This window comes from Leptinotarsa decemlineata, unplaced genomic scaffold (assembly GCF_025532065.1).
Source record: "Leptinotarsa decemlineata unplaced genomic scaffold, Ldec_3_MD MMD2_tig00026330_RagTag_RagTag, whole genome shotgun sequence".
In the NCBI taxonomy this organism is placed as follows: domain Eukaryota; kingdom Metazoa; phylum Arthropoda; class Insecta; order Coleoptera; family Chrysomelidae; genus Leptinotarsa; species Leptinotarsa decemlineata.
The window spans coordinates 11,044,131-11,068,944 of record NW_027412690.1 but is presented as its reverse complement, the minus strand read 5'-3'; the positions used below and the strand labels follow the sequence as shown (position 1 = coordinate 11,068,944).

Genomic DNA, 24,814 nt, shown 5'->3' with positions numbered 1-24,814 from the left:
ATGAGTGATTTTTTTGCTGGGATATTTTTGGCAACACTGTTTTTGACAGATCACGAGTGAATCGTGTCTTGTGTTATTGTCAAACTTGTTCAGTTTGGTCTATAATTCAACCATGAATCGACTTACGAACGAACAACGCTTGCAAATTATTGAATTTTTATTATCAAAATTCATGCTCGGTGAAGAAAGTGCATACTGCACTTCTTCCAATTTATGGGCAGTTTCGTCGGCCTACTGAGGGAGCTATTCGGAAGCTTGTAACTAAATTTCGAACCCAGTTTACATTATTGGACATCAAACCACCAACACGCATACGAAAAGTGAGGACCGAAGAAAATATTGCGGCTGTATTCGCCAGTGTTCGTGATGACAGTGAAATGTCGATTCGCCGCCGTTCGCAGCAATTGGGCCTCTGTTACTCCACTACGTGGAAAATTTTGCAAAAGGATTTGGGTATAAAACCTTATAAGATACAGCTGGTGCAAGAATTTAAGCCACACGACCTCCCACAACGTCTAACATTTGGTGAATGGGCGCTGGCAAAGTTGGAGGAAGATCCACATTTTTATCGAAAAATTGTGTTCAGCGACGAGGCTCATTTCTGGTTGAATGGATACGTAGCAAAATTGCCGCATCTGTGAAGACCAGCCACAAGCATTGCAAGAGCTACCGAAGCATCCCAAAAAAGTCACTGTTTGGTGTGGATTATGAATCGGTGGCATCATCTGGCCGTACTTCTTCAAAGACGACAAAGGCCGGACGTTACTGTGAATGGCGAGCGCTACCTTGTGATGATTGACGACTTCGTCTTGGTTTCAACAAGACGGTGCCACATGCCACACGGCACGCGAAACAATGGCCCAATTAAGAGTCGCCTTCGGTGAACCGTTTATCACACGTTTGGGGCCCAGATCGTGTGATTTAACGCCTTTGGATTATTTCTTGTGGGGTCATGTTAAAGCTTATGTCTACAGGGATAAACCAGTAACGACTGATGCGCTGGAAGGCAATATTGAAGAATTTATACGTGAAATTCCGGTCGATATGTTAGAGAGAGTGTGCCAAAATTGGACCATGCGCATGGGCCAGATAAAGCGGAGCCGCGGACAACATTTGCATGAAATCATATCAGGCATTAAATTATATTGATCGTTTTTTCGATTATAAAGGTTTCATCAATTTTTAGTATTGTTTTGAAAATCAAATCCTATACCTCTTGAAAAATCACTCGTTACCATCAACAGTTAATATTATATAGCGTCATTGGAGCGTTTGAAGGTCGAAACTGCGGAAAAACAACCCCAACGCATTTTCATTCTTAGCCCCGGGACTTTACAGCCCAGATGTTACGAATGAATCACTACAATCTCTAAGAAGTACTCATACATGATCTCATTTCGTAGATTCTCACCTGGGTTATATCAGCACTTTTCTTGTTATAATCTCTCTTCACAGTGATTACCGGATACCCAGTCTGCAACGTCCAGGTATCCATAATAACTTTGACCGTTAAATTCTTCGGCAGAACTTTAGTTTTATGTGCTTCTTCTGTAAGACATTCCCAGAGATCGTCCTGCTCTGCATTACTGAACTTGTGCTTCCTCAAGTAGTTACTCACTCCTTTCCTAAGTACACCTTCACTCAAAAACAGACTCATCATCCTTATGAGAGAGGAACCCTTTTTGTAAGAGATTGTGTCGAATATTTCGTCTATTTCCTTGGGGTCTCCAATCGGAACTGATACCTGTAGCAAAAAATGTATTTTTAGACTGCAAAGTTGAATTATTGAAAAAAAAAATCGTGAACTAAATTCAAAAACTCGTCGTTGAGTCATAAAATTATAATCAGTTGGAATGCTATCAAGAAACAAATCATTGTAACCCTTCTTGGTACTCACAGGATGCGAAGTCATCAATGAATCAAACGAAAACACACCCAGGAGGTTATCAGCAGCTTCTTCCTGCAAAGAATTCCATTGTGGGAATAGTTCCTCTACTGCTAAACTAGCCATGTATGTTGCAAAGCCTTCGTTCAACCACAAATCAGTCCACCATTTCATGGTAACCAAGTTGCCGAACCATTGATGAGCCAACTCGTGGGCAATAACACTAGCCACGCTGTGCTGGCTGGTTTTGGATGAAACTTTTGGGTCGTACAGAAGGTATGCTTCTCTGTAGGTGATCAGACCCCAGTTTTCCATGGCTCCGGCGCTGAAGTCGGGGATGGCGACCATATCTTGTTTTGGAAGAGGGTATTTGATGTCGAAGAATTTCTCGTAGTATTCCAAAGCTTTAGGTCCAACTTCCTTGGCGAAATCAACCTGAAATCATTTGAAAGATCAAGCACTTTTAAATGTCCCTCTACATTTCTACATATATTACAACTAGCTGACCCGGCAAACGTTGTTTTGGCACATACATTATTTCTATCAGAACAATAACACTTACAAATGATATTATTTTCTCAATGCTATCGGGTGTACAATATTTTCAGTTAGTTCATGCTTAGCTAACACAAACTGGATGGTTAGCCCACTCGAGAGCATGCCACATATAATTGTCCGTGTGATAAACATGGTGTGCTCAAATCCAAGCCACAAACGGACATTGTTTGGCCTATTAATAGCCATTGCAAATGCCAATCTAATTGGAAATTGCACGTGTTTGAAATGATTTGACACATATGTACTTATAATAGGTATTCGTGATATTAATATATTTTCACCTCGGAACTTGCCGTTTAAAATGCTGGCTTCTTAGACGTTTTATATTGATTTTCAAAGACTAATCGCGTCCGGTTGCACAGCCGTGGTGGATTCAAATTACGGAGCGATCCATTCCTCAACTGCAAATTATGCGGTGGCAGAGTTCCAAAACTCTGTTGGATAATTGACAGCATCGGTGGCATCGCAAACTGTATCTACTGTCGATGGATAAACAATAATAGTGGTCGGAAACTGTGTAGGGAATGAGAGAAGGCTTATTGTTTGAGAGAGGCAGGAGACCGACTTCGTTGTTATCCCTACTTCGTACTGTTTACTAAGTGGGAAGTGACACCGGTAGACGCCTGGCGGCAATAACTGTTGAAAATGATTAAATCAATAATAATAATAAAGCGACTTCATTGATAATAAAAAAAAAATACAAAGATATATTTGAAAATGGAGATTCCGGTACTCCTTGGCGAAGTCTAGCTCAAAGCTACTTTAATTCAACCAACAAGCACCACTCCATAATGCACGCAAACATACAAAAATAAAAGCAATCAACAGTGATGGTACCACGAAATGAGAACCGTAAATAAAATAATAATTTGTGATTACCTTCTAAAGATAGTTGATAAATAATTTAATTGATCTGTTGTCTAAAAAGCAAAAGTTGATATTACTGACTATCATAGATATAATTTTTATATTTGTATTTGAATTTTCTGATATTAAATCTCTTCAATTGCTCGGGCAATGAATTATAGACTTTTACAGCACCAAAAAGAAATGATCTCTGAAACTGCAGTGCGATATTGTGGCATAGTCAATTTGTTTTTATGTCTAATGTTTCTTGAGTGAATATTTTCACGTAGAATTAGTTTTTGTATTAAAAGAGGAGAATGGGGAAGGGTGATCAATTTATCAACAAAACAACCCAAATGATAAATCATACGGTTTTTCATATTGAGCCAGCGGGAGTTTTTAAAAGCTTCAGAAATTGAATCATACTTACGAAGTCCATAAATTAGGCCGCAACAAGAATTTTGCACTTTTTGTATTCTTTTTTTTTTATCTGAACCATATAAGTATGGCCGATATATGAAGTCACAGTAGTTGAAATGGCTTAACACCAAACTATCACAGAGCATTCTTTTTAGAGGTTGGCTCAAAATAAAACGATTACAGTATAACAGTTTCAATGACATATAAGATTTTTTGATTAAATTTTTAACATGACTAGTGAATCTAAGATCAGTGTCAAGCATCACCCCTAAGTTTTTAGCTGTATTGACAAGAGTCAAAAATAGTATGACCTAGTTCTAAACGGAAATTGTTTTCTGCAAATTTACGATTCTTCTGCGATCCAAAGTGCATCAACGTTGTTTTATTAGGATGAATTTTCAAATCATGTTCAATTGATAGCTCATTGATCAAATCATGTTCAATTGATAACTCACTGATCAAATCAAGATCAGTGTTGAAGAGATTTTTGTGCCTCAGCACACTCATCGATTTTAAAATGCATTTATAATTGTATGTCATCAGCATACGCCTGTATTTTACATTTCTTGATGGACGAGATAATGTCAGTAGTAATGATGAACAATGAAGGTCCCAAAATGGAACCCTGTGGTACTCCTGATAGAATATCAAGAGGGAAGGAGTGATGACCATCAACAACAACTTTTTGAGATCGACCAAGTAAATAAGACCAGATGAGAAATAAGGCAGCACTATCAAAACCATAATATTTGAGTTTCATGCAAATCAGCTCATGATTGATGGTATCGAATGCTTTCGAAAAATCTAGTAGTACCAGAGTGCTAATCACTCCCTTATCAAATCTCTCAACAATGGGATTACTAAAATAGCTATTAAAAAATAGGGGTTGGTTATAGAACAGTGAAAATTAGGGGTTATATGTATTTGTTAATGTCGCATTATAAATAAATTGAAACCCTTCCGAATATGCATATAAAATTGGTCAAGCCGTTTTCGAGGAGTACGGCAACTAACACAGTGACACGATAACTTTAATATATAAATTACATATACATGCCGTCAATATTTCATAAAAAAAAGTCAAACATAAAATTGTTTTATAGTTGATCACAAGAAATTTTTGTGAGGTGAAAAATTGTGATTTTCTGTAATTACAAATTTTTCGAGTTTTGGAGTATTTCAGCCACTCAGTTAAAAAGTAAGTGAATCCTAAAAGTAAACTTAACTTTATTTCATCACTACACTTCCAATACAACACAAAAACTTCAACTGAACTCCAGGCTAATACTCAAATGGCTATCGCCTCACTAGCTTACTTCGTAATGCACTTTCAACTAGACTTTCCTCATCTGTCTGTTGGTTAGGCTTATATATCTCAATGGAAGTCTTGGAAACTCGGTAAATCTATTATCGATGCGATGCGATACCTAGAACGATCTAGAAGCACAAGTAGAGTCGAGCGTGACCTTGGCCGAGTCACAGTCGATTGACAAAAACCAGCGGCGGCCGGTGTATTTTTTTTCAGGGGATAATTTACAACACTATCATAGTTCTAAGTAAAATGAACTCGCTATTCTTTTATAAATATTGGAAACAAGTAAACCTCAATTCTGCCGGGGAGTACAATTTATTGTTATTGATTGACTTTATTTTACCTGATTTAGAGCATCTTTCCTGGCCCAAACTCTGAAAGTGACATTGTTATTTTCGGCAGTGTCCGCTTTTTTATGATGAAAGTCTGATACAATGTACGCCACTAAATAAGTTGACATCGGAACTGACCGATCGAATCTGTCCCAGAACCACCCTTCTTTTTCTTTCCTGAAAATAATTATTCGGTTTATATTAGTGTATGAAATATTGGGTACTTTTTGTGATACAACTGTTCACTTCAGTTTTTTATTACCCGAAATTAACCATTTATAAATTATTTTCTCTTCAACAAGATAGGATTTTGAAAAATCAATTTCATATTCTATATACAGTTTCTGTATCATTTAACAATATTTATTACTACTTTCACTGACATAAAGATATAATTTGGAGACATTGATTTTATATTCTATAGACAATATTTGGTTGTGAGCTGAAAATCAATAATTACTGAACACGAGTACCATTCTGTTGCTTTTTTCAATGAACTATCATAGAGCGTATCGATCTGAGTACCTATCGTGACGTCACATCATCGCCGATTCAATCATAGTATGAAAAAACCTGAAAAAGCAATTGTATAGCGAAACACGTGTTGAGGTTTTGTAAACCCAGCTTCTTAACGAAGCCGATTAGTTTGATGGTTGATGGTGAGTGGTCTTTCAGGTTAGATGGTAAGAGTACGTATCTGCCGAACTCTAAGAACCTGATTCGGTCCCCAACGGGGCAGGCACGAAGTATATGCTCTGCTGTTCCATCATTTTCCAAACAGAGACGACACACACTGTCTTCTGACAGTCCAAGTCTCTGCATATGATGATTCAAATGACAGTGACCAGTAAGAAAGCCTGCTAGACATCGTAGTTCATCCCTACTGTAGTCCAACAACTGTTTGGTATCAAGCTTCGAAGGGTGTGATTAGACGCCTTGGAGGGAGCCAATTCTGGAAGATTCTGCCAGAAGTCCATAAGTCTTCTTGCCATCCAGGTGTTCAATCTTTGTTTGGCAAAGCCTAAAGCGATGCCAATGACAGGTTCTGGTCCGATGAAGCTATTTGCAGCACCCTCCACTGCACCATCATTGCCTTCCAGGCCAGTATGGCCAGGAATCCAGATCAGAGACAATCTGTTAAGTCTTCCTATCGAGGAGAGTCGTTTTTGGCAGTTTGCTACCAATTTAGACGTTGCTCGGTAGCCAAGAGCGTCTAACGCCGCTTGACAGTCCGAGAATATGTTTATTGACTACACACAAGAGGTTGGATTCTTCAAATCTCTCCGCACACAATTCATTAGCGTAAATTTTCGCTTGAAATACAATCGCATAGGTTCCTAGGCAGGTTGATATCTCTGTCCTGGGTCTGCGACTGAAGACAGAACCGGTAGGTGTTTTTGATCCATCTGTGAACCAACAACATCTACCTAACTGGAAGTAGTTACATAACGAAAACGAGTGTGTTCTGAATCATCATTCAAGTTATTGAATTCGAATAAACAAACTACGTATTTATTATTAGTATTCCACGTATTGATGATATAGCAATGGGACCTTACACTGGGGTCAATAGAGGATACTGAAAAGGATTTAAAGAGTATAGTAAAAACAAGAACAATGATTACATAGAAAATCAGAGAAGAAAGAGCAGTTTGATCTTCCTCTTCCACAAGCAAAGAAGGGGTGTTGCCGAAACAACCAGAAGAATAAGAAATCAAAAGAAAAAACCAAAATGAAGAATCGAAAAGAAAAAATTAACCCCAGGCACATGGAATGAAAAAGTAAAGAAAAACACCAAGAGATAGTGAAGAAACAGTTATAGCAACAAAAGACTAAGTTTAGTCAAATAAGAAAAATCTACCAAGGCCACATTCGGGTGCAAAGTAAAAAGGAAAGTCTAATAAACCGAAACCGATCGTAACAAATAATAAACTTAGTAGAAATTAGACAAAGGTTATTTTCTTTATCCTATATTCAATATGAATTTATACCAAATAAATAGGTCATCAATCGAACAAGGTTGAAGATGAGTTGGAAAAAACCAACGTCATGGAAGAAATGAAAGAGGTCACTGAAGACGTAGACGAAAAGTTGAATGAATAGGTGAACAAACTGGGGAACCAACTTGAGTATTCACTCATGGGCAAATTTGGCCTGATTCCACAAGAAAAACTCCAAAGCATCCACTATCCACGAAAGCCTGAACAATAGAGAAAACAGCCACTAGTTCCGGTACTCCAAAGTCAATTACTGTAAGTACGGACTACATATTCAATATGAATTCATACCAAATAAATAGGTCATCAATCGAACAAGGTTGAAGACGAGTTGGAAAAAACCAACGTCATGGAAGAAATGAAAGAGGTCACTGAAGACGTAAACGAAAAATTGAATGAATAGGTGAACAAACTGGGGAACCAACTTGAGTATTCACTCATGGGCAAATTTGGCCTGATTCCACAAGAAAAACTCCAAAGCATCCACTATCCACGAAAGCCTGAACAATAGAGAAAACAGCCACTAGTTCCGGTACTCCAAAGTCAATTACTGTAAGTACGGACTACATATTCAATATGAATTCATACCAAATAAATAGGTCATCAATCGAACAAGGTTGAAGACGAGTTGGAAAAAACCAACGTCATGGAAGAAATGAAAGAGGTCACTGAAGACGTAAACGAAAAATTGAATGAATAGGTGAACAAACTGGGGAACCAACTTGAGTATTCACTCATGGGCAAATTTGGCCTGATTCCACAAGAAAAACTCCAAAGCATCCACTATCCACGAAAGCCTGAACAATAGAGAAAACAGCCACTAGTTCCGGTACTCCAAAGTCAATTACTGTAAATACTGACTACATAACTTTCTGGAAAGTAATCAGAACGCTCATCATAGGATCGTGGAAGCTCTAGAAATGTGAAGTGAATGATACTTGAGTAACTATACCAGAGCAAACAACAGTGGCCTTCATAAAAAAAAAATAAAGGAAACTGTTAGTAGCATTACCTAAATTTTCTCGTAATCGTATTGTGACAAACTCAAAACTCACAGTGGTTCAGTAATGATCAAAGGCATGTTGCTAATCGCCTTGTATCCATCCTTCCTGCCGATGCTAATATCGAAAGTTGCCTTCATTTCAGGTTCATCAAAGCAAGGGAAGGCCATCCTGGCACTGATAGCCTCGAACTGGGTAACACCCAGCCATACCTTCTCATGCTTTTTCTTATCGTAATAACTGCTTCGGTAAAATCCTGCCAGACCATCGTCTGATTTTCCGCGGAACGAGATGAAAATTTCGTATTTGTGGTTTTTCTTCAGCAGCTCGTTCAAGTGGATTATGAGGAAGTCGTTGTCCTTTTCGAATTCTACTTGGGATATTTTCACTGCTTTGGAATCGTTGGTGGATGTGTCTTTCAAGGTGACCCCCCCGTCTTTTATTTCGAGATCCTTGGAGTGTAGGGTTATGTTTTGTGATGGGTGAACACATATGGCCTGCAAAAAAATCATAATTAGTTCTGGTAAAATCAAACGTGGGCAAGCAGCTTTGCATATGTATCGGACAGCCATTTTTTGAAAAACAAAAATTTGAAATAAACCTCTGGAGCAAACTTCTCAAAAGGCAATTCCGTATCTAATATGGGAATCTATAAGAGCAAAATAGCCTTTTCTTGACGACTATAAAATACCAAACATTTTCACAGCATACATAGCTCTGCTGTTCTTGACGACCACAAAATGCCAGATATTTTCACAGCAGACATGGCTCTGCTGTTCTTGACGGCTATAAAATGACAGACATTTTCACAGCAGACATAGCTCTGCTGTTCTTAAAGGCTATAAAGTGCCAGACATTTTCACAGCAGACATAGCTCTGCTGCTCTTGACGGCTGTAAAGTGCCAGACATTTTCACAGCAGACACAGCTCTGCTATTCTTGACGGCTATGAAATGCCAGACATTTTCACAGCAGACATAGCTCTGCTGTTCATGACGACTACAAAATGCCAGGCATTTTCACGACAGACATAGCTCTGCCGTTCTTGACGGCTATAAAATGCCAGAAATTTTCACAGCGAACATACCTCTGCTGTTCTTGAGGGCTATAAAATGCCAGACATTTTCACAACAGACATAGGTCTGCAGTTCTTGTCGACTACAAAATGCCAGAAATTTTCACAGCGAACATAGATCTGCTGTTCTTGAGGGCTATAAAATGGCAGACATTTTCACAACAGACATAGGTCTGCTGTTCTTGACGGCTATAAAATACCAGACATTTTCACAGCAGACATAGCTCTGCTGTTCTTGACGGCTATAAAATGCCAGAAATTTTCACAGCGAACATAGCTCTGCTGTTCTTGAGGGCTATAAAATGGCAGACATTTCCACAACATACATAGGTCTGCTGTTCTTGAAGGCTATAAAATGCCAGACATTTTCACAGCAGACATAGCTCTGCTGTTCTTGACGGCTATAAAATGGCAGAAATTTTCACAGCGAACATAGCTCTGCTGTTCTTGAGGGCTATAAAATGCGAGACATTTTCACAACAGACATAGACCTGCTGTTCTTGACGGCTATAAAATGCCAGACATTTTCACAGCAGACATAGGTCTGCTGTTCTTGACGGCTATAAAATGCCAGACATTTTCAAAGCAGACATAGCTCTGCTGTTCTTGACGGCTATGAAATGCCAAACATTTTCACAACAGACATAGCTCTGCTGTTCTTAACGGCTACAAAATGGCAGACATTTTCACAGCAGACATAGCTCTGCTGTTCTTGACGGCTATAAAATGCCAGAAATTTTCACAGCGAACATAGCTCTGCTGTTCTTGAGGGCTATAAAATGGCAGACATTTCCACAACATACATAGGTCTGCTGTTCTTGAAGGCTATAAAATGCCAGACATTTTCACAGCAGACATAGCTCTGCTGTTCTTGACGGCTATAAAATGGCAGAAATTTTCACAGCGAACATAGCTCTGCTGTTCTTGAGGGCTATAAAATGCGAGACATTTTCACAACAGACATAGACCTGCTGTTCTTGACGGCTATAAAATGCCAGACATTTTCACAGCAGACATAGGTCTGCTGTTCTTGACGGCTATAAAATGCCAGACATTTTCAAAGCAGACATAGCTCTGCTGTTCTTGACGGCTATGAAATGCCAAACATTTTCACAACAGACATAGCTCTGCTGTTCTTAACGGCTACAAAATGGCAGACATTTTCACAGCAGACATAGCTCTGCTGTTCTTGACGGCTATGAAATGACAGACATTTTCACAGCAGACATAGCTCTGCTGTTCTTAACGGCTACAAAGTGGCAGACATTTTCACAGCAGACATAGCTCTGCTGCTCTTGACGGCTGTAAAGTGCCAGACATTTTCACAGCAGACACAGCTCTGCTGTTCTTGACGGCTATGAAATGCCAGACATTTTCACAGCAGACATAGTTCTCGCGGTTTTTCTCACGAAGAGAAACTTTGTTTCTTATTGATAAGGTCAAATTAGCTTCTTCAGTTAATCTTGCTTATAATGGTCGATGGGCAAATTTTGGACCTGGGTTGGTACAAGAAGTGATGAAAGAGCCTAATTGATAACCAAAGTTACAAATTCCTTGAAGCAGTAATTGATGATAACCTCAAATGGGAAGCATGTATCAACACTATCTGTAGTATGCTAAATATAGTTGTCTTGGTGAAGATGGAATTTTACTCTTCGTTAGTTTATTCGACTATAAAGTATAATATAGGTAGCACTCGCTCCCAACAGCAGCAGAGATGTTCTAGACAGAAAAGAATATTTCGCAGAAGTAACTTCAAACTAACAAAAGTTGCTTCACTGAAAATGTTCTATCCCACAAACTATTAGTCCAACAGCTGTGAAATTTGTACACGTAACTTTTAAAGGTTAGCGTTAACAAAAAATCAAATATATTTAATACTTATAGCGCCATCTGTACGTTAGCCTACGAGCTTATTGGCCCATCTAGTATCTAATATGTATAGTCTCCAGACAGAAATGTGTTTCAAACCTTTGTACTTCGTGGCGTATTTTCTTGTGTATTGTAGATTTTCAATTCATCTAACTGATGTGCATATCAGTTGTTTGGTTTTAGATCAATGAAATACCTATCAATCCATTTGCCCCGTATATCTATCTTGATTTCATCAAATTATAATAATATGCAAACGATTATCCTTATACAAAACTAATTAGGTTAACGATAATTGATCTCAATGCCACTGTTTCAATCAAAATGCAATTTCACAATGTATATAAACATATATTTGATTTTTACTGCTTTTGCGAGGATACCCACCCATAATTCAACGGTTGCTTGACCATATCAATATGTTTTCAGGGATTACTTATTGATAATTAATTATCAGCAACATAAAGTATAGACGACTTGAACTTGTTTGACAAAATGCTGTGCAATAGTAAATGGATAAAATGAAGTTTCATTATCAACGACCACTTGTAATCATGATATGAAATAATGCATACTGAGATGTGGGTAATTAGAAGAACAAGACGAAATAGATACGTCTTCGTAATTTTTCCAATGATTCAGTACATTTTGTTTCTAAGTCCCCACAAAAAATTCTGAAAAACTCAAGTTGGGTGGCCGAAGAAGGCCGATCAAAGCAGTCTTCATTCTCTATTTCCATCAACCTAATCTTTACAGGTGGAATTTGAGCTTTTTTGATGTATTCAATGGGCACTTGTACAACTCACTACCGTAGCAGTTGCCAATTTTCTTATATAGAGTGTACTACTCATTGCAATTTGTTTCAAGCTACAATGTAATATATTTATAAACCGATGGATGCTGGGATACGCTTTTGTATGGTTTATGCCAAAAACCGTACCTCCGTTCTTTCCAAAAAACTGCGAAAATAAGCCATTCGCCAGGTCTATCTCACTGCTAGAAACAACAATAGAGGGTCAAAGGACGTTGACATTCTTTGGTGAGCCCACCAATAACACCGCTCGTTTTTTTGACAAAAAAAGGAGTGGCTTGCCGGATTTATAATAATTTGAAACGATGAAGACAAAACTTTAGTGTCGGAAAATAAGTTGAATTGTTTAAAATTTTGTGTTGGTCAAACGGGGAGAACCTTTTTCCACAGCATAAAAGAACATAGGAGTAGTCTTTTGGATGTAAAGACTAATTTCACATTTGCAAATCATCTTTTGACAAAGGGGAATGAGCTCCACCACGACTATGAAGTATTACATTCGAAAGAGTTCGAAACTTGATATTTTGAAGTGTTTAGATCTGAAAATACTGGAAATTTACTGAATGACTAAATATAATTGAATTATTTCCTTCTGTTAAATCTTTTTTCTAACGTGTAAGTTTTGGTATTTGGTTTATTATATTCCATTTGACGAGTTGGTAAAAAATTTTTGTCATTATGTTTAAATTTTCAATTAATTTTTACCTGAACTTAGTATAATTATTCATCGAGTCAGTTATCCGATAAATCCGTTAATGGAAGCTATTGAAAACTATATAAATATTCACTGAAAGCATCACTAATGAATATGCAGATCATAGAATATGCAGATACAAATCTTGAGGCAGTTTCTGAGATCTTATGTTGTTCACCAAACCAAACGGTGTCGATTTCGACATAACAAAAACTTGAGTTGACAAAATAAGAAACATTTTGAAGACTCTGTATCCCAGGCGACTGTTTTTGTCAACACTGAAAAGTTTCGGTGTTTTATCTGTGTTATTGTAAAAAGAGTTCGCTAGATGGAAACGCTGTTTGAAAATTTTTGGTCAACAATTTCCCAAATTCGTGATTGGACATTCTTAGAAAATTACGAAACGATGATCTCAGTTCCACTCTCTTCCAGTATCTTAGTTTTTCGCCTTCTCCTTTTGTTTCTGTTCTTGAAAACGAAACTAGTCGCAAGCGAGTTCGTTTGATGAAAATCCGCCTCAATATAAGATTGAAATAACTGATATGATATTTTTCAAACCGTCAATCAATTCATGAGATAATTCTTCTATGAGCCTTGTGCTAATCAGTGGATGGATCCCGAATATTCTGTATTATCCTGTTTCTCAAAACAAGAGTACAAACACACGCAGTTTCGTTAAAATATTACTTTTTTTAACAGTGTCCAGTTCAGAGACCACATAGGTATTTATTTTATATTCCTATCTTCTTTACTCTTCAAAAATGATAATCGAATTGCTCTGCAGAGTTCTAGTGTGTTTAAACCATCGATTAACAGTTGTGAAATAAAAAAGTTCACACAAAGATTTGAACTTGAGTTAAGCCATGATCATTCAAAAAGCGAGAATAAAATGTATCGGTCGCCTTCAGTCCTACTTCATTCGTCGATTTTTATGAGTTGAATATTCATTAAATCGCTGTCAATGAGAACTGGCAAATTTTTCAATATTATATACCTGACATGACTAAAATTAGCAAATGGCAATGAAATTCAATTTGGTGACCGTGACCTATTCATAATGGAATACACAAGGTGGACGCAATTTCCTCAAGACATAATTATTCCATTCAAACTTCAGAGGAAACGGAAAAACCATTCTGTAAATCCATTGGTTAATCTCGAAATAGGGAGGTGATCCACAACAGGTTAGTAATTATCGTCACATAACTGTTCCTTACATATTTTCAAAAATATTTGGATATGCCTATTTAGTGTGACTGAATTCCCACTTGCAGCTAAATCATTCATTAAAATCGACAACCAGCATGGATTCCAAGAAAACAAATCTACAAGCAGTGTTTTCTTTGAGGACAGAACACACACACGCTTCAGGAAAATCCTTAAGGCGTATTTCTAATATGTACCGCTCTTGGTAAAATCAAATGTGCCAAGTCAGTTGAACACCTCAATACCTCGATGTTTCAGGGCTTGCCCTGGAATGGCAAAAATCTTATCTACACGCACTTCACCAATACGTTCGTCTTCCAAAGTTAACTGAGAAAACGGTGACCACTTGCAATCCGGACCATCTTTACATCAGTGTAGGTGTTCCTCAAGGGTCAGTAGTGGGCCCAATATTGTTACTAATATATATAAATGACATATGATATCGTTAGAGCGAACCCATCCATAGATTTCACATTGTTTGCGGATGACACGTCCATACTTCGAACAATTTACTTATTCTCTAGAAAAAATATGTAATGAAGTTCTTGCTAATCACTATGACTACCAAATCTATGAGTACTCGGCATCGAATAATTTACTTCACGAGTGTCAATAAGACTTCAGACCTGGTAGAGGTAATGAAACAGCTCTGGCAGCTGTAACTATCTGCAAATGAGGCAAATATATCAAATGGTTTGGTATTACTCGACTTCTACAAAGCATTTGACACGATAAGTCAGGAATTACTTTGTGCAAAATTAAGGTATTACGGGTTCAATATTCAATCAACATTTTTGATATGGATTTATTTCATAAGATGATGCCGAAGGATTTTGGTAAATGGATCTCGTATTCATCTAGCCTAGATGTATTGTCAGGGGTTCCCCAGAGGTTAGTTTTCATATTCCAACATGAATTCTTTCATAAACTTAGCTTTAGTTCAGTTGGGATGAACGTTGGAACTATGTCATTGAGATACTCACCCGAATCCATACTTTGCCATCAAAATTGAAATTGTCTTTTTCCCCCAAGTAGGAGATTATTTCTAGTTTATAGTGCTCAGGGATAACATCTTTGGGAAGCCGATATCCATCAACAGCCAGAAGACATACCAGAAATAGGCATGCCACACGAATCATATTCTGAAATAAACAGTTAGGGTTATAAAATTGACATGAGTGACAATTCGATCAATATAGTCTAGTTATTATTAGAAGCCGATGTAAACAATCGCGGGAAGATTATATTTCATCAGGAGTAATAGTTATAGGAAATGTAAACTGTGATTTATGCAGCTTTAAGAAACTAAATATTTTGAAACAAAATTTCAAAACATTCACATCTGCCAACATTTCTAGGATCTGGTAAAACCCTACCGGCACAACTGCTTTCCCAGCTAGTACTACAATGGACATTGAATTATATCCGACACTGATTCAAATAGGGCTTATTTCCGTGAAATTGAATAAGTATATACTGAAATTATACAGTTTAAAATAGAATACTTTCACCATCAACGCTGGTGTTCCCCAGGGACCCGTATTGTCTCCCACCCTCTTTTTATTGGACTCATTGGAATAAACCAAAAATCCAATATATTGCTTTGCTGACGACAGCACACTTCTCTTGTTATTCCATTTGGATTCCAGGACCCCGTGGGATGGGCTACCTATCAGGCGCGTCACCCAGTGGCGGATAGGTGAACGGCCAGGGGACTGGAGGCCCTGCCCGGGAAGCCAATGTGACCTTACGGACGGGGTCGCCGGACTCCTGGTCAGTGGCAGAGATAAGTAGGGTGAGGGGAACTAAAACTCCCCAAAAGACTTTGCAAAACACGCTACTGTGAACCAGCCTACCCAAGCTAAGGTGTGAGGAATCGTGCCGATAGCTGAATGGCCGCAGGGTAATATGCGGTCAAGAACGATCCCCTTAGAGAACCGGGCGAAACCTCATAGTTATCAGCCTTCCTCTGGTAATGCGGGGCTCTGCCAGAGTGACCAACTCTTCCCCAGCTACTCATGGGAACTAACATGAATGAAACAATCACAAAAACAGAAACCACAAAAACAAAAACCAATCCCGAGGCTGGACAGAAGTGCTCACCTCAATCAATAGAGCACTGCCCCTAAGTATACCCTGAAGCTGCTGGATTACATCCAAAAAAGAGCCATCCGCCTGATTGGAGACTCAAACATCACTTGCAACCTTGATAGTCTGGAACATCCAAGAACGGTTGAAGATTTGTCTCTCTTGTATACAGGGTGTAACTAAATAAGTGTTGAACATTTAAGGAGGTGATTCCTCATCGAAAAAAAGATAGGATCTTTCATATGAAGAAACTTCATTGGAGCATCCCTTGTTAAGATACAGCCCCTTAAAGAGGTACATAAAATTTGTATAACAATTTTTTTTCACAAGCACTAAAAAAGTTACAATATTGAAATTAACCTGACGTTTTGTACTACCAAAAAGACACTTAGCCAGAAATTTATTTGGTTTACCCCATGGTTGTAAGGGGTGGAAAACGCAACCCCTAAAATTTATTTCCAATGTAACTTTTTGTCTTATTATTTGTTTACCATTTAAAAATATATTTCCGATAGCCTGTTTCATTCTAAACAAAAAAATGTCTCTTGGTTTTTTTGCCCAAAATAAACCAGTTCGCAGCAAACAACTACATAGATACATCGTCATAAATGCGAAAATACGAAACTAATCTATCTAGTAGGTCGCTATTAGCGATAGTGACAATTAAATTGGTATGACGCTGTCAGTTTGTGAATTTTCGAAATTGAATTAATACTAATTGTGTGTTGTTCTGTTCTTAATTTGTTACTTTAATAATTCACTTGTTATTAAAATGGCATACACAAATGAGGAAATGGCTGATATGCATTACGTTTACGGTCTGTCGCAGGGAAATGGGTTAGAAGCTTCTAGAATATATGCTGAAATGTATCCTCAACGGCAGCATCCTTCACATAAAATATTTGCTTGACTTCATCAACGATTACGAGAATATGGTTCATTCGACAAAAGAACGCAGGATTGTGGTCGCCGTCGAGAAGTACGAACACCACAGCTTGAGGAAGCAGTACTTAATTTGATTGAAGAGCAACCGACTACCAATACTAGAAAGATTGCTTTCCAGCTAAATGTTGATCATATGACGGTATTTCGAATTTTTAAGGAACAACTGTTATACCCTTACCATCTGCAACGAGTACAGGCACTGTTATCGCGAGACTTTCCGAACCGTCTTGAATTTTGCAATTGGATGCTGGAAATGATTAGAAGAAATTGTGACTTTCTGAAGACGATAGAATTCACAGACGAATGTAGTTTTTCGCGGGACAAGATTATTAATTTTCATAATTACCACATATGGTCTGATGAAAACCCTCACGTTATTGTCGAAACTAACCATCAAGAACAGTTTTCTCTCAACGTGTGGTTCGGAGTTATTGGGAATGATTCAACTGGGCCTCATTTTCTACCTCGTCGATTAAATGGTGAGGCATTCGTTCAATTTTTAAGAGAAGTGCATCCAGTACTGCTGGAGGAAGTTCCTTTGGGCGTCAGAAGGGATATGTTTTTTATGCATGTTGGGGCTCCCGCCCATTTTAGTCAATTAGCACGTCAGCATTTAACTGAAACATAGGCAAATCAGTGGATAGGTCGAGGAGGACCACATAACTGGCCCGCTCGATCCCCGGATCTCAATCCTCTCGATTTCTCTATTTGGGACATTTACAGCATTTGGTTTATCGTATTCCTGTTCGTGATGTAGAGGACTTAAGAAACCGCATCATCGATGCGTGTAGGGTAATCAGAGAGACTCCAGGAATATTTGAGCGAATACGTGGCTCAATGCGCCGACGTCTAGACGCATGCGTAATGTCTGAAGGTAGACATATTGAACATTTACTATGATTTCTACATGTTGTGTGTTTTGTTATTAATAAATTAGTTTTGTTTATTACCTTTTAATCGTTTAATCCAGGTACTAACTACAAAATAACAATTAATTCAATTCGCATTTATGATGATGTATCTCTGTAGTTGTTCGTAAAATAATTTTTTGCTGAGAATTGGTTTATTTTGGGCAAAAAACCCAAGAGGCATTTTTTGTTTAGAATGAAACAGGTTATCGCAAATACATTTTTAATGGTAAACAAATAATAAGACAAAAAGTTACATTGGAAATCAATTTTAGGGGTTGCGTTTTCCACCCCTTACAACCATGGGGTAAAGCAAATAAATTTCTGGCTAAGTGTCTTTTTGGTAGTACAAAACGTCAGGTTAATTTCAATTTCGTAACTTTTTCAGTGCTTGTGAAAAAAATTGTTATACAAATTTGATATACCCCCTTTAAGAGGTTGTATCTTAACAAGGGATGCTCCAATGAAGTTTCTTTATATGAAAGATCCTTTTTTTTCGATGGGGAATCACCTCCTTAAATGTTTTACACTTATTCAGTTACGCCCTGTATAGACTTTGACTTGGTACATTTGATTCAACGAAGAGCGGTTTGAGGTTCAACTCAGTACACCTCGAAAAAGTCATAAAAGTGAAAGAAACTTTTGAAACAACCTATTAAAAATGGTACCTTTTTACGTAAACCTTGTACGACTTCGATATCTTGAGAAGGGAAGTTTTTGTGTCCACACTGTATGATTACTAGGTGAGACGTACTTCGTATTCTCGGAATTTATGACATCATATCAAAATAATGAACGGTTTCATTAAGAGAAAGCTTTCGTCCGCGAATGACACCTAATATCAAATCCATCATGTGGCATGATATATGTGGTACAATTGAGGAGTGGCTAAATTGTCATTACATTTGTGTTTAATTTTTATTAGGCCATTGATCCCTACAAGATGTGGTGTGTTTATTATTAATTTTCGAGGGGATTCCGAAGGGTGAAATAGCCGACTAATTAGAGTGAAATTCCAAATATTGAAGTCCATTTGGGATTGTTTTCAAATAAAAATTTACTTTTGATTCGATTGACATGAATGACATCAATATAAAATATTTGTTCGAGTAGATATGTATTTGAAATATTCCTTCAGTATTTGATATAATTCTTTGATACACATTTTCAAATTCACACAGACTTTTCGAGTAATTCAAGTGCTTAGATATAATAATTATGAAAAAATTATTTTTCCAAAAAACATACGCCCCTACGTTATAGTAGGGGATAAACAATAATCAAAAACTATAACATAACTAAGTGAGAAGAGGGCAACAGAAAACCAGACGAATCGTAACTAAAACTTTTTAAAAAATAAAAAGATTATTGAATGTATTTTGAGAGTCTCAAAAATGATTATCAACATCGTAAACATAAATGCACACTACAGAAAAGAGGTCCACGGTCAGCAATCTGATATTTTAAATCAAGGTTGAACAGCGTCTTGTGTTTCTATCAGTTCAACGGCGCGGCTTCGATTTTGGATCCATTTTCAAAAAGCTATCACTACAGTGATGTCTCAATTTGCCTACTACTACAGTGACACTCTGCTAGGGTTTTGTGACCTGACGTCAGGCCCTCAATCTGACTACTTTCCAGGTCTCGTCGCTGGTCTCTGCAAGGGTCTCAATCTGCCCACTCCCAAGCATCGGCTGGCCTACGCTGCATACTCCAAGTCGACGCTTGCCTCTCATGTGGACCAATGGCTCAGAAGGTGTGTTTGACAGATACCCAACGGAAAAACAACAACCAACCCAGCTAATGCCGCGCAGAAAGCTGAAAGGTTTGTTCTGGTTCTACGAAATTCAGGTTCTTGGACGTCAGGATCATGCGCAGTTGTTATAGAGCGTTCTGGTTTATTGAGGATAATTTCGTACTGATGAATCCTCTGTTCTGGTTTCGACTGCGAAATGATCCTAAACTGTCTTGAACCGTCCCGAATCGTTCTACCTGTCGAACTGTTAAGAACTGTTCCCGTTGCTCATGCGCGTTCATGTGGAAAATTGTTTAGGCTGCTAGGATGTTTTTTTATTTATTTGATTTGAATAATTGATGATTGAGGTTAGATAACATTTGAACTGACTATAAGGATACGCTACATAACAAAATGGACATGATTAATAGTATTTTCTCGTCTTTATCTCATCATGTATACGATAGGTGGCACAGTGGTCTCCTTGAAATGCGTTCTGGTTTAAACAAGTGTCCGAGACTATTTCAGACTGCTTGAGGTTTTTTGCTTGTACGCATCATGTCTTTCGCTGTTCGTCGCGAGTAAATTTCTGTATTTGAAAAGTTGAAATTGATTTCATCCGGTCGGAACGACCACCGATAGACCGGTTTCGGAGTACCTGCTTCTCGTCAGTACCGGGAAGGTCATTTCATAAGGAGTGAACCGTCTAGTATCCCGAACAAACGAAATTTATTCCAACTAGTCATAAGCTCTATCTGCAGTTGATTCAGAAGGATGTCCACTGCATCTCCTGCAGAAAAAGTCACGAAACAGCTCCACAAATATATAATCCGGGGTGGGAGTCAGCATATTAAACATATTCCGGAGAGGTGCATATGAGATACCCAAGTTCAGGTGGAAAGCACCTCACCCTTTACCTCTCATGTGAACCTACGACTTTGTAGGTACGTGTGGCAGATTACCGACGGAAAAACAACAACTAACCCAGTTAATACCGCGCAGAAAGCTGAAGTAAAACCATCAGGCCCTTGACCAACTTTTTCCATTTGGAAGATTTGTTGCAAGTAATGGTTCACTCCGTATGAAATGACCTTACCGGTACTGACGAGAAGCAAGTACTCCGAAACTGGTCTGTCGGTGGTCGTCCCGACGAATCTTCTAAATGGAAGAAGCTGCACAGGGGCCTGATGGTTATGAACTACCAGAAAACAATATGAAAGAGTATATTTTCTCATGGAAAATATATAAAGCAAGGTGGAACCATGTGTAAAGGTGCTTTGGCGAATAAAATCATGTGTATCCCGGTCCTTTTTTGGTGCAAAAAGGAAGGTGGAATATGACCTTTTCTGATTTTTGAAGGGCCATAATTTTGTAATGAAGGGAGTACCGCATTTTGACCTCGGAGTGGTGTCTTTTTCAAGAACAAAACACAAGCACTACAGAAAAATCCTTCAGGCGCTCTTAGAGCGGTGCCTGTGCACTTCCTCCAGCAGTACTGGATGCACTTCTCTTAAAAATTGAACGTATGCCTTACCATTTAATCGAGGAGGTAGAAAATGAGGCCCAATTAAATCATCCCCAATAACTCCGAGCCACACGTTAAGAGAAAACTGTTCTTGACGGTTAGTTTCGACAAAAGCGTGAGGGTTTTCATCAGCCCATATGTGGTAACTGTCATATCATCAACATTTAGCTGGAAAGCAATTTTTCTAGTACTGGTAGTATAGGTTGTTCTTCAATCAAATTAAGTACTGCTTCCTCAAGCTGCGGTGTTCGTACTTCTCGACGGCGACCACAATCCTGCGTTCTTTTGTCGAATGAACCATATTCTCGTAATCGTTGATGAAGTCGAGCAAATATTCTATGTGAAGGATGCTGTCGTTGAGGATATATTTCAGCATATCTTCTAGAAGCTTCTAACCCATTCCCCTGCGACAGACCGTAAACGTAATGCATATCAGCCATTTCCTCATTTGTGTATGCCATTTTAATAACAAGTGAATTATTAAAGTAACAAGCTAAGAACAGAACAACAACACACAATTAGTATTAATTCAATTTCGAAAATTCACAAATTGACAGCGTCATACCAATTTAATTGTCACTATCGCTAATAGCGACCTACTCGATAGATTAGTTTCGTATTTTCGCATTTATGATGATGTATCTCTGTAGTTGTTCGTAAAGAAATTTTTTGCTGCGAACTGGTTTATTTTGGGCAAAAAACCCAAGAGACATTTTTTGTTTAGAATGAAACAGGTTATCGGAAATAAATTTTTAAATGGTAAACAAATAATAAGACATAAAGTTACATTGGAAAGAAATTTTAGGAGTTGCGTTTTCCACCTCTTATAACCATGGTGTAAATCAAATAAATTTCTGGCTAAGCGTCTTTTTGGTAGTACAAAACTTGTAACTTTTTTAGTGCTTGTGAAAAAAATTGTTATACAAATTTTATGTACCCCTTTTAAGGGGCTGTATCTTAACAATGGATGCTGCAATGAAATTTCTTAATTTGAAAGATCCTATTTTTTTTCGATGAGGAATCACCTCCTTAAATGTTTCACACTTATTTAGTTACACCCTGTATATTAGATCCTTGGTTTTTCTCAATGAGTTGGCAACATTATGAATATTTCCAAAAAATATTACTATTCATTTAAGAACGACACCTTGGATAGATGAAATAGTATATGTCAACATACCGCGATTTCATGGACTTTGGGTTTGCGAAGAGATATACTGTGACGTATCAAAACAGTAGGTACATTTGATCATTGCTTTTTCAACAGAATCACATCACTCACAAAGGCTGCCAATAGCCACAGTCATTGGCACTCTAAACGGACCTCTAGTCAAAAACATTGACGTTTGTCAAACCCTTGTGCTCGCCGCGCGAATTTCAACGCCAACTAATAAACACTCGCAGTAGTATAGATCTTATTAGTCAATTTAAATAACAATTTCGAATCTATTAGCACTTACTTGCCAGTTCAGGAATCGAACGTATTTTAGCGTCGCAGTTACGTAATAATGTGGCAAATGGTTGCTTTCACATTTTTTGCTGTTTAGGCTGTATTCAACCGAACCGAAGTGTTGACAGAAGTAAGAAAACAGAATTTTTTGATGCAATGAGGTTAGACATTTTCTAAGTTAGTTATTTGATGTCGAACAAATTATTATGGACTTTTGTCATTCCTAAGGCTAGTTCAGTTTACAAATACCACAGACCTACCAAAAATAAATGAAAATTATCCTCCAATCAGATTTATAAATGTCAAAACCTAAAATTTCGTGTCGGTGGAGTATCATGGTAGTTCGAAAAAGGAGTGTTTCTACTCGAATAATTTGTGTTAATTATTTTGTGACCAAAAAACCGTTGCATGAGCATCGCTCAAGAATTGCTCATGAATAAATGTTTATAACACGAAATCAAAATCCAATCGTCTCAACGGAAGAGCCCAGGAGAGCCATGGCCAAAAAAGCACGCCAAGTTCGCGAGAAGCAATACGAAGAAAATGTCCGGTATTGCGGAAAACAATTTATGGGTCCCAACCACCGTATTCATCAGATTTAATCCCCTGCGACTTTTTTCTGTTCCCAAGATTGAAGAGACCCATGAAGAAATGGCGTTTTGCGACGATTGAGGAGAAAATTCACTCAACTTCGTTCATATCCTCATCAGCGGCGGCTCGTCAGAGGAGGCAAGGGAGGCTTAGCCTCCCCATAAAATTTGAGGCTATTCATCGCAATAAATTAAAAGTTATTAAATTCACACAATTTGGCACTTTTGTAAACGGTAGCGTTTTTTCGGGCACCTCAAAAACCATCCAAAATGAGCTTATATAGTCAGTGTGGCATATATTATTAAGGAAAATATAAACAAGGAGATTGAAAGTGTTTCTTTTTTTGCATGGGAAATTGATGAAACTACCGATATTACCTGTACATCACAACTTTCAATCGTTTTTAGATATGTCAAAGATAAGCATAATTAAGTACTTGTGCTTATAAAATATTTGTAGCAATTTTTAACAAAACTGTTATATTAGAAGAGACACGTATTATTATTTATTGGCTGAGAAGAGTTCATTTATATTAAATAACTCAAAGACAATTCTTTTTCTTGGTTTTTGTTTTTTTTAATGGTCAGTTTTATATGTATAATTTTCGGCAATACACAATTTTTGTTTGCATTTATGCAAATATTACGTATTTTTCTTCAAATAGGTGCGGTACCCCAAAAAATATTCGCGCCTCCGGCGGGCTTTTCTGTGTGTACATAGGTTTATGACTTTAGCCTCCCCTGTTCTCCAATGCACGATCCGTCACTGATCCTCATAATAAAACAAGACCCCCAATATCTTCTAAAGAAGTTGGCATACAGACGTGATACACTAGAAGTCTCATAAATCGGAATGAATATTCTATTCCACACCATAAATTCAAACAGTTTGTGCGATCCTTCTCTTCAGGCCGTTACTAATAATAACGAAGAAAATATGAAACAGCTTTCTTTTATAGATTCAAAAATCTGTCTGAATAAACAATTATATTGAAATCGAATAACCAAAAAAAGTTCTTCAGAATATTCCCCGTTTTAGTTTATTTTTAACAGTTTACTTTCATTTGTACCTATCTAACTATGTATGTTTCGTTGAGTGGAAGAATAGCGATGTACTCCAAACTCTCCCGAGTAAAATAAAGGCCATTTATTATTATTATTGTTTTTTTCAATATTCCGCTCTTCAGCCACTGAATAACACCCGCGTAGCCCCTTATTCGACACAATAATAGGAGGTAACGACAACATACACCCAACAAGAAGGAAACAAACTCAACACACCATGAATAATAATCCGTGTAAATAAATCGACGTATTTTCAAAGGCGATCGACAAGCAATTAAATAAAGCGTAAACGGAAACAACAAACGAAAACAAAACACTAACCTGACAGCTAACAGGTCTTAGATGTTTCTATAGTAACGTACACACGCTCACTTCTAAAGTTAGACCGCTTCTGAACATATTCAAGTTCAATCAATTTATTATACGACGGTAGTTTCTGTACACAGCGCCCCTCTCTAATTTATTAGTTAATATATTTTATATAAAGTTGCTGTTTGCTC

The 24,814-nt window shown here is 37.7% G+C and overlaps 1 protein-coding gene across 4 annotated transcripts in view; it reads right to left on the bottom strand.

The window, feature by feature from the left end:
- Positions 1–24,757, bottom strand: part of LOC111511884 (aminopeptidase N) — a 37,694-nt gene extending 12,937 nt beyond the window's left edge. Inside the window, exons 1-6 of one of the 4 annotated variants that reach the window (XM_074183118.1) lie at positions 24,636–24,757; positions 14,992–15,150; positions 8,406–8,848; positions 5,365–5,530; positions 1,898–2,320; positions 1,412–1,744 (exon numbers count right to left, since the gene is read on the bottom strand). In XM_074183118.1, coding sequence (XP_074039219.1) covers positions 1,412–1,744; positions 1,898–2,320; positions 5,365–5,530; positions 8,406–8,848; positions 14,992–15,147 — 1,521 coding nt within the window. In that variant the 5' untranslated portion in view covers positions 15,148–15,150; positions 24,636–24,757. Of the gene's footprint in view, positions 1–1,411; positions 1,745–1,897; positions 2,321–5,364; positions 5,531–8,405; positions 8,849–14,991; positions 15,151–16,111; positions 16,133–22,389; positions 22,578–24,530 lie in introns of those variants that run through there. The other 3 variants (XM_074183117.1, XM_074183119.1, XM_074183120.1) reach the window with 3 other exon arrangements.
- Positions 24,758–24,814: the final 57 nt, after the last annotated feature.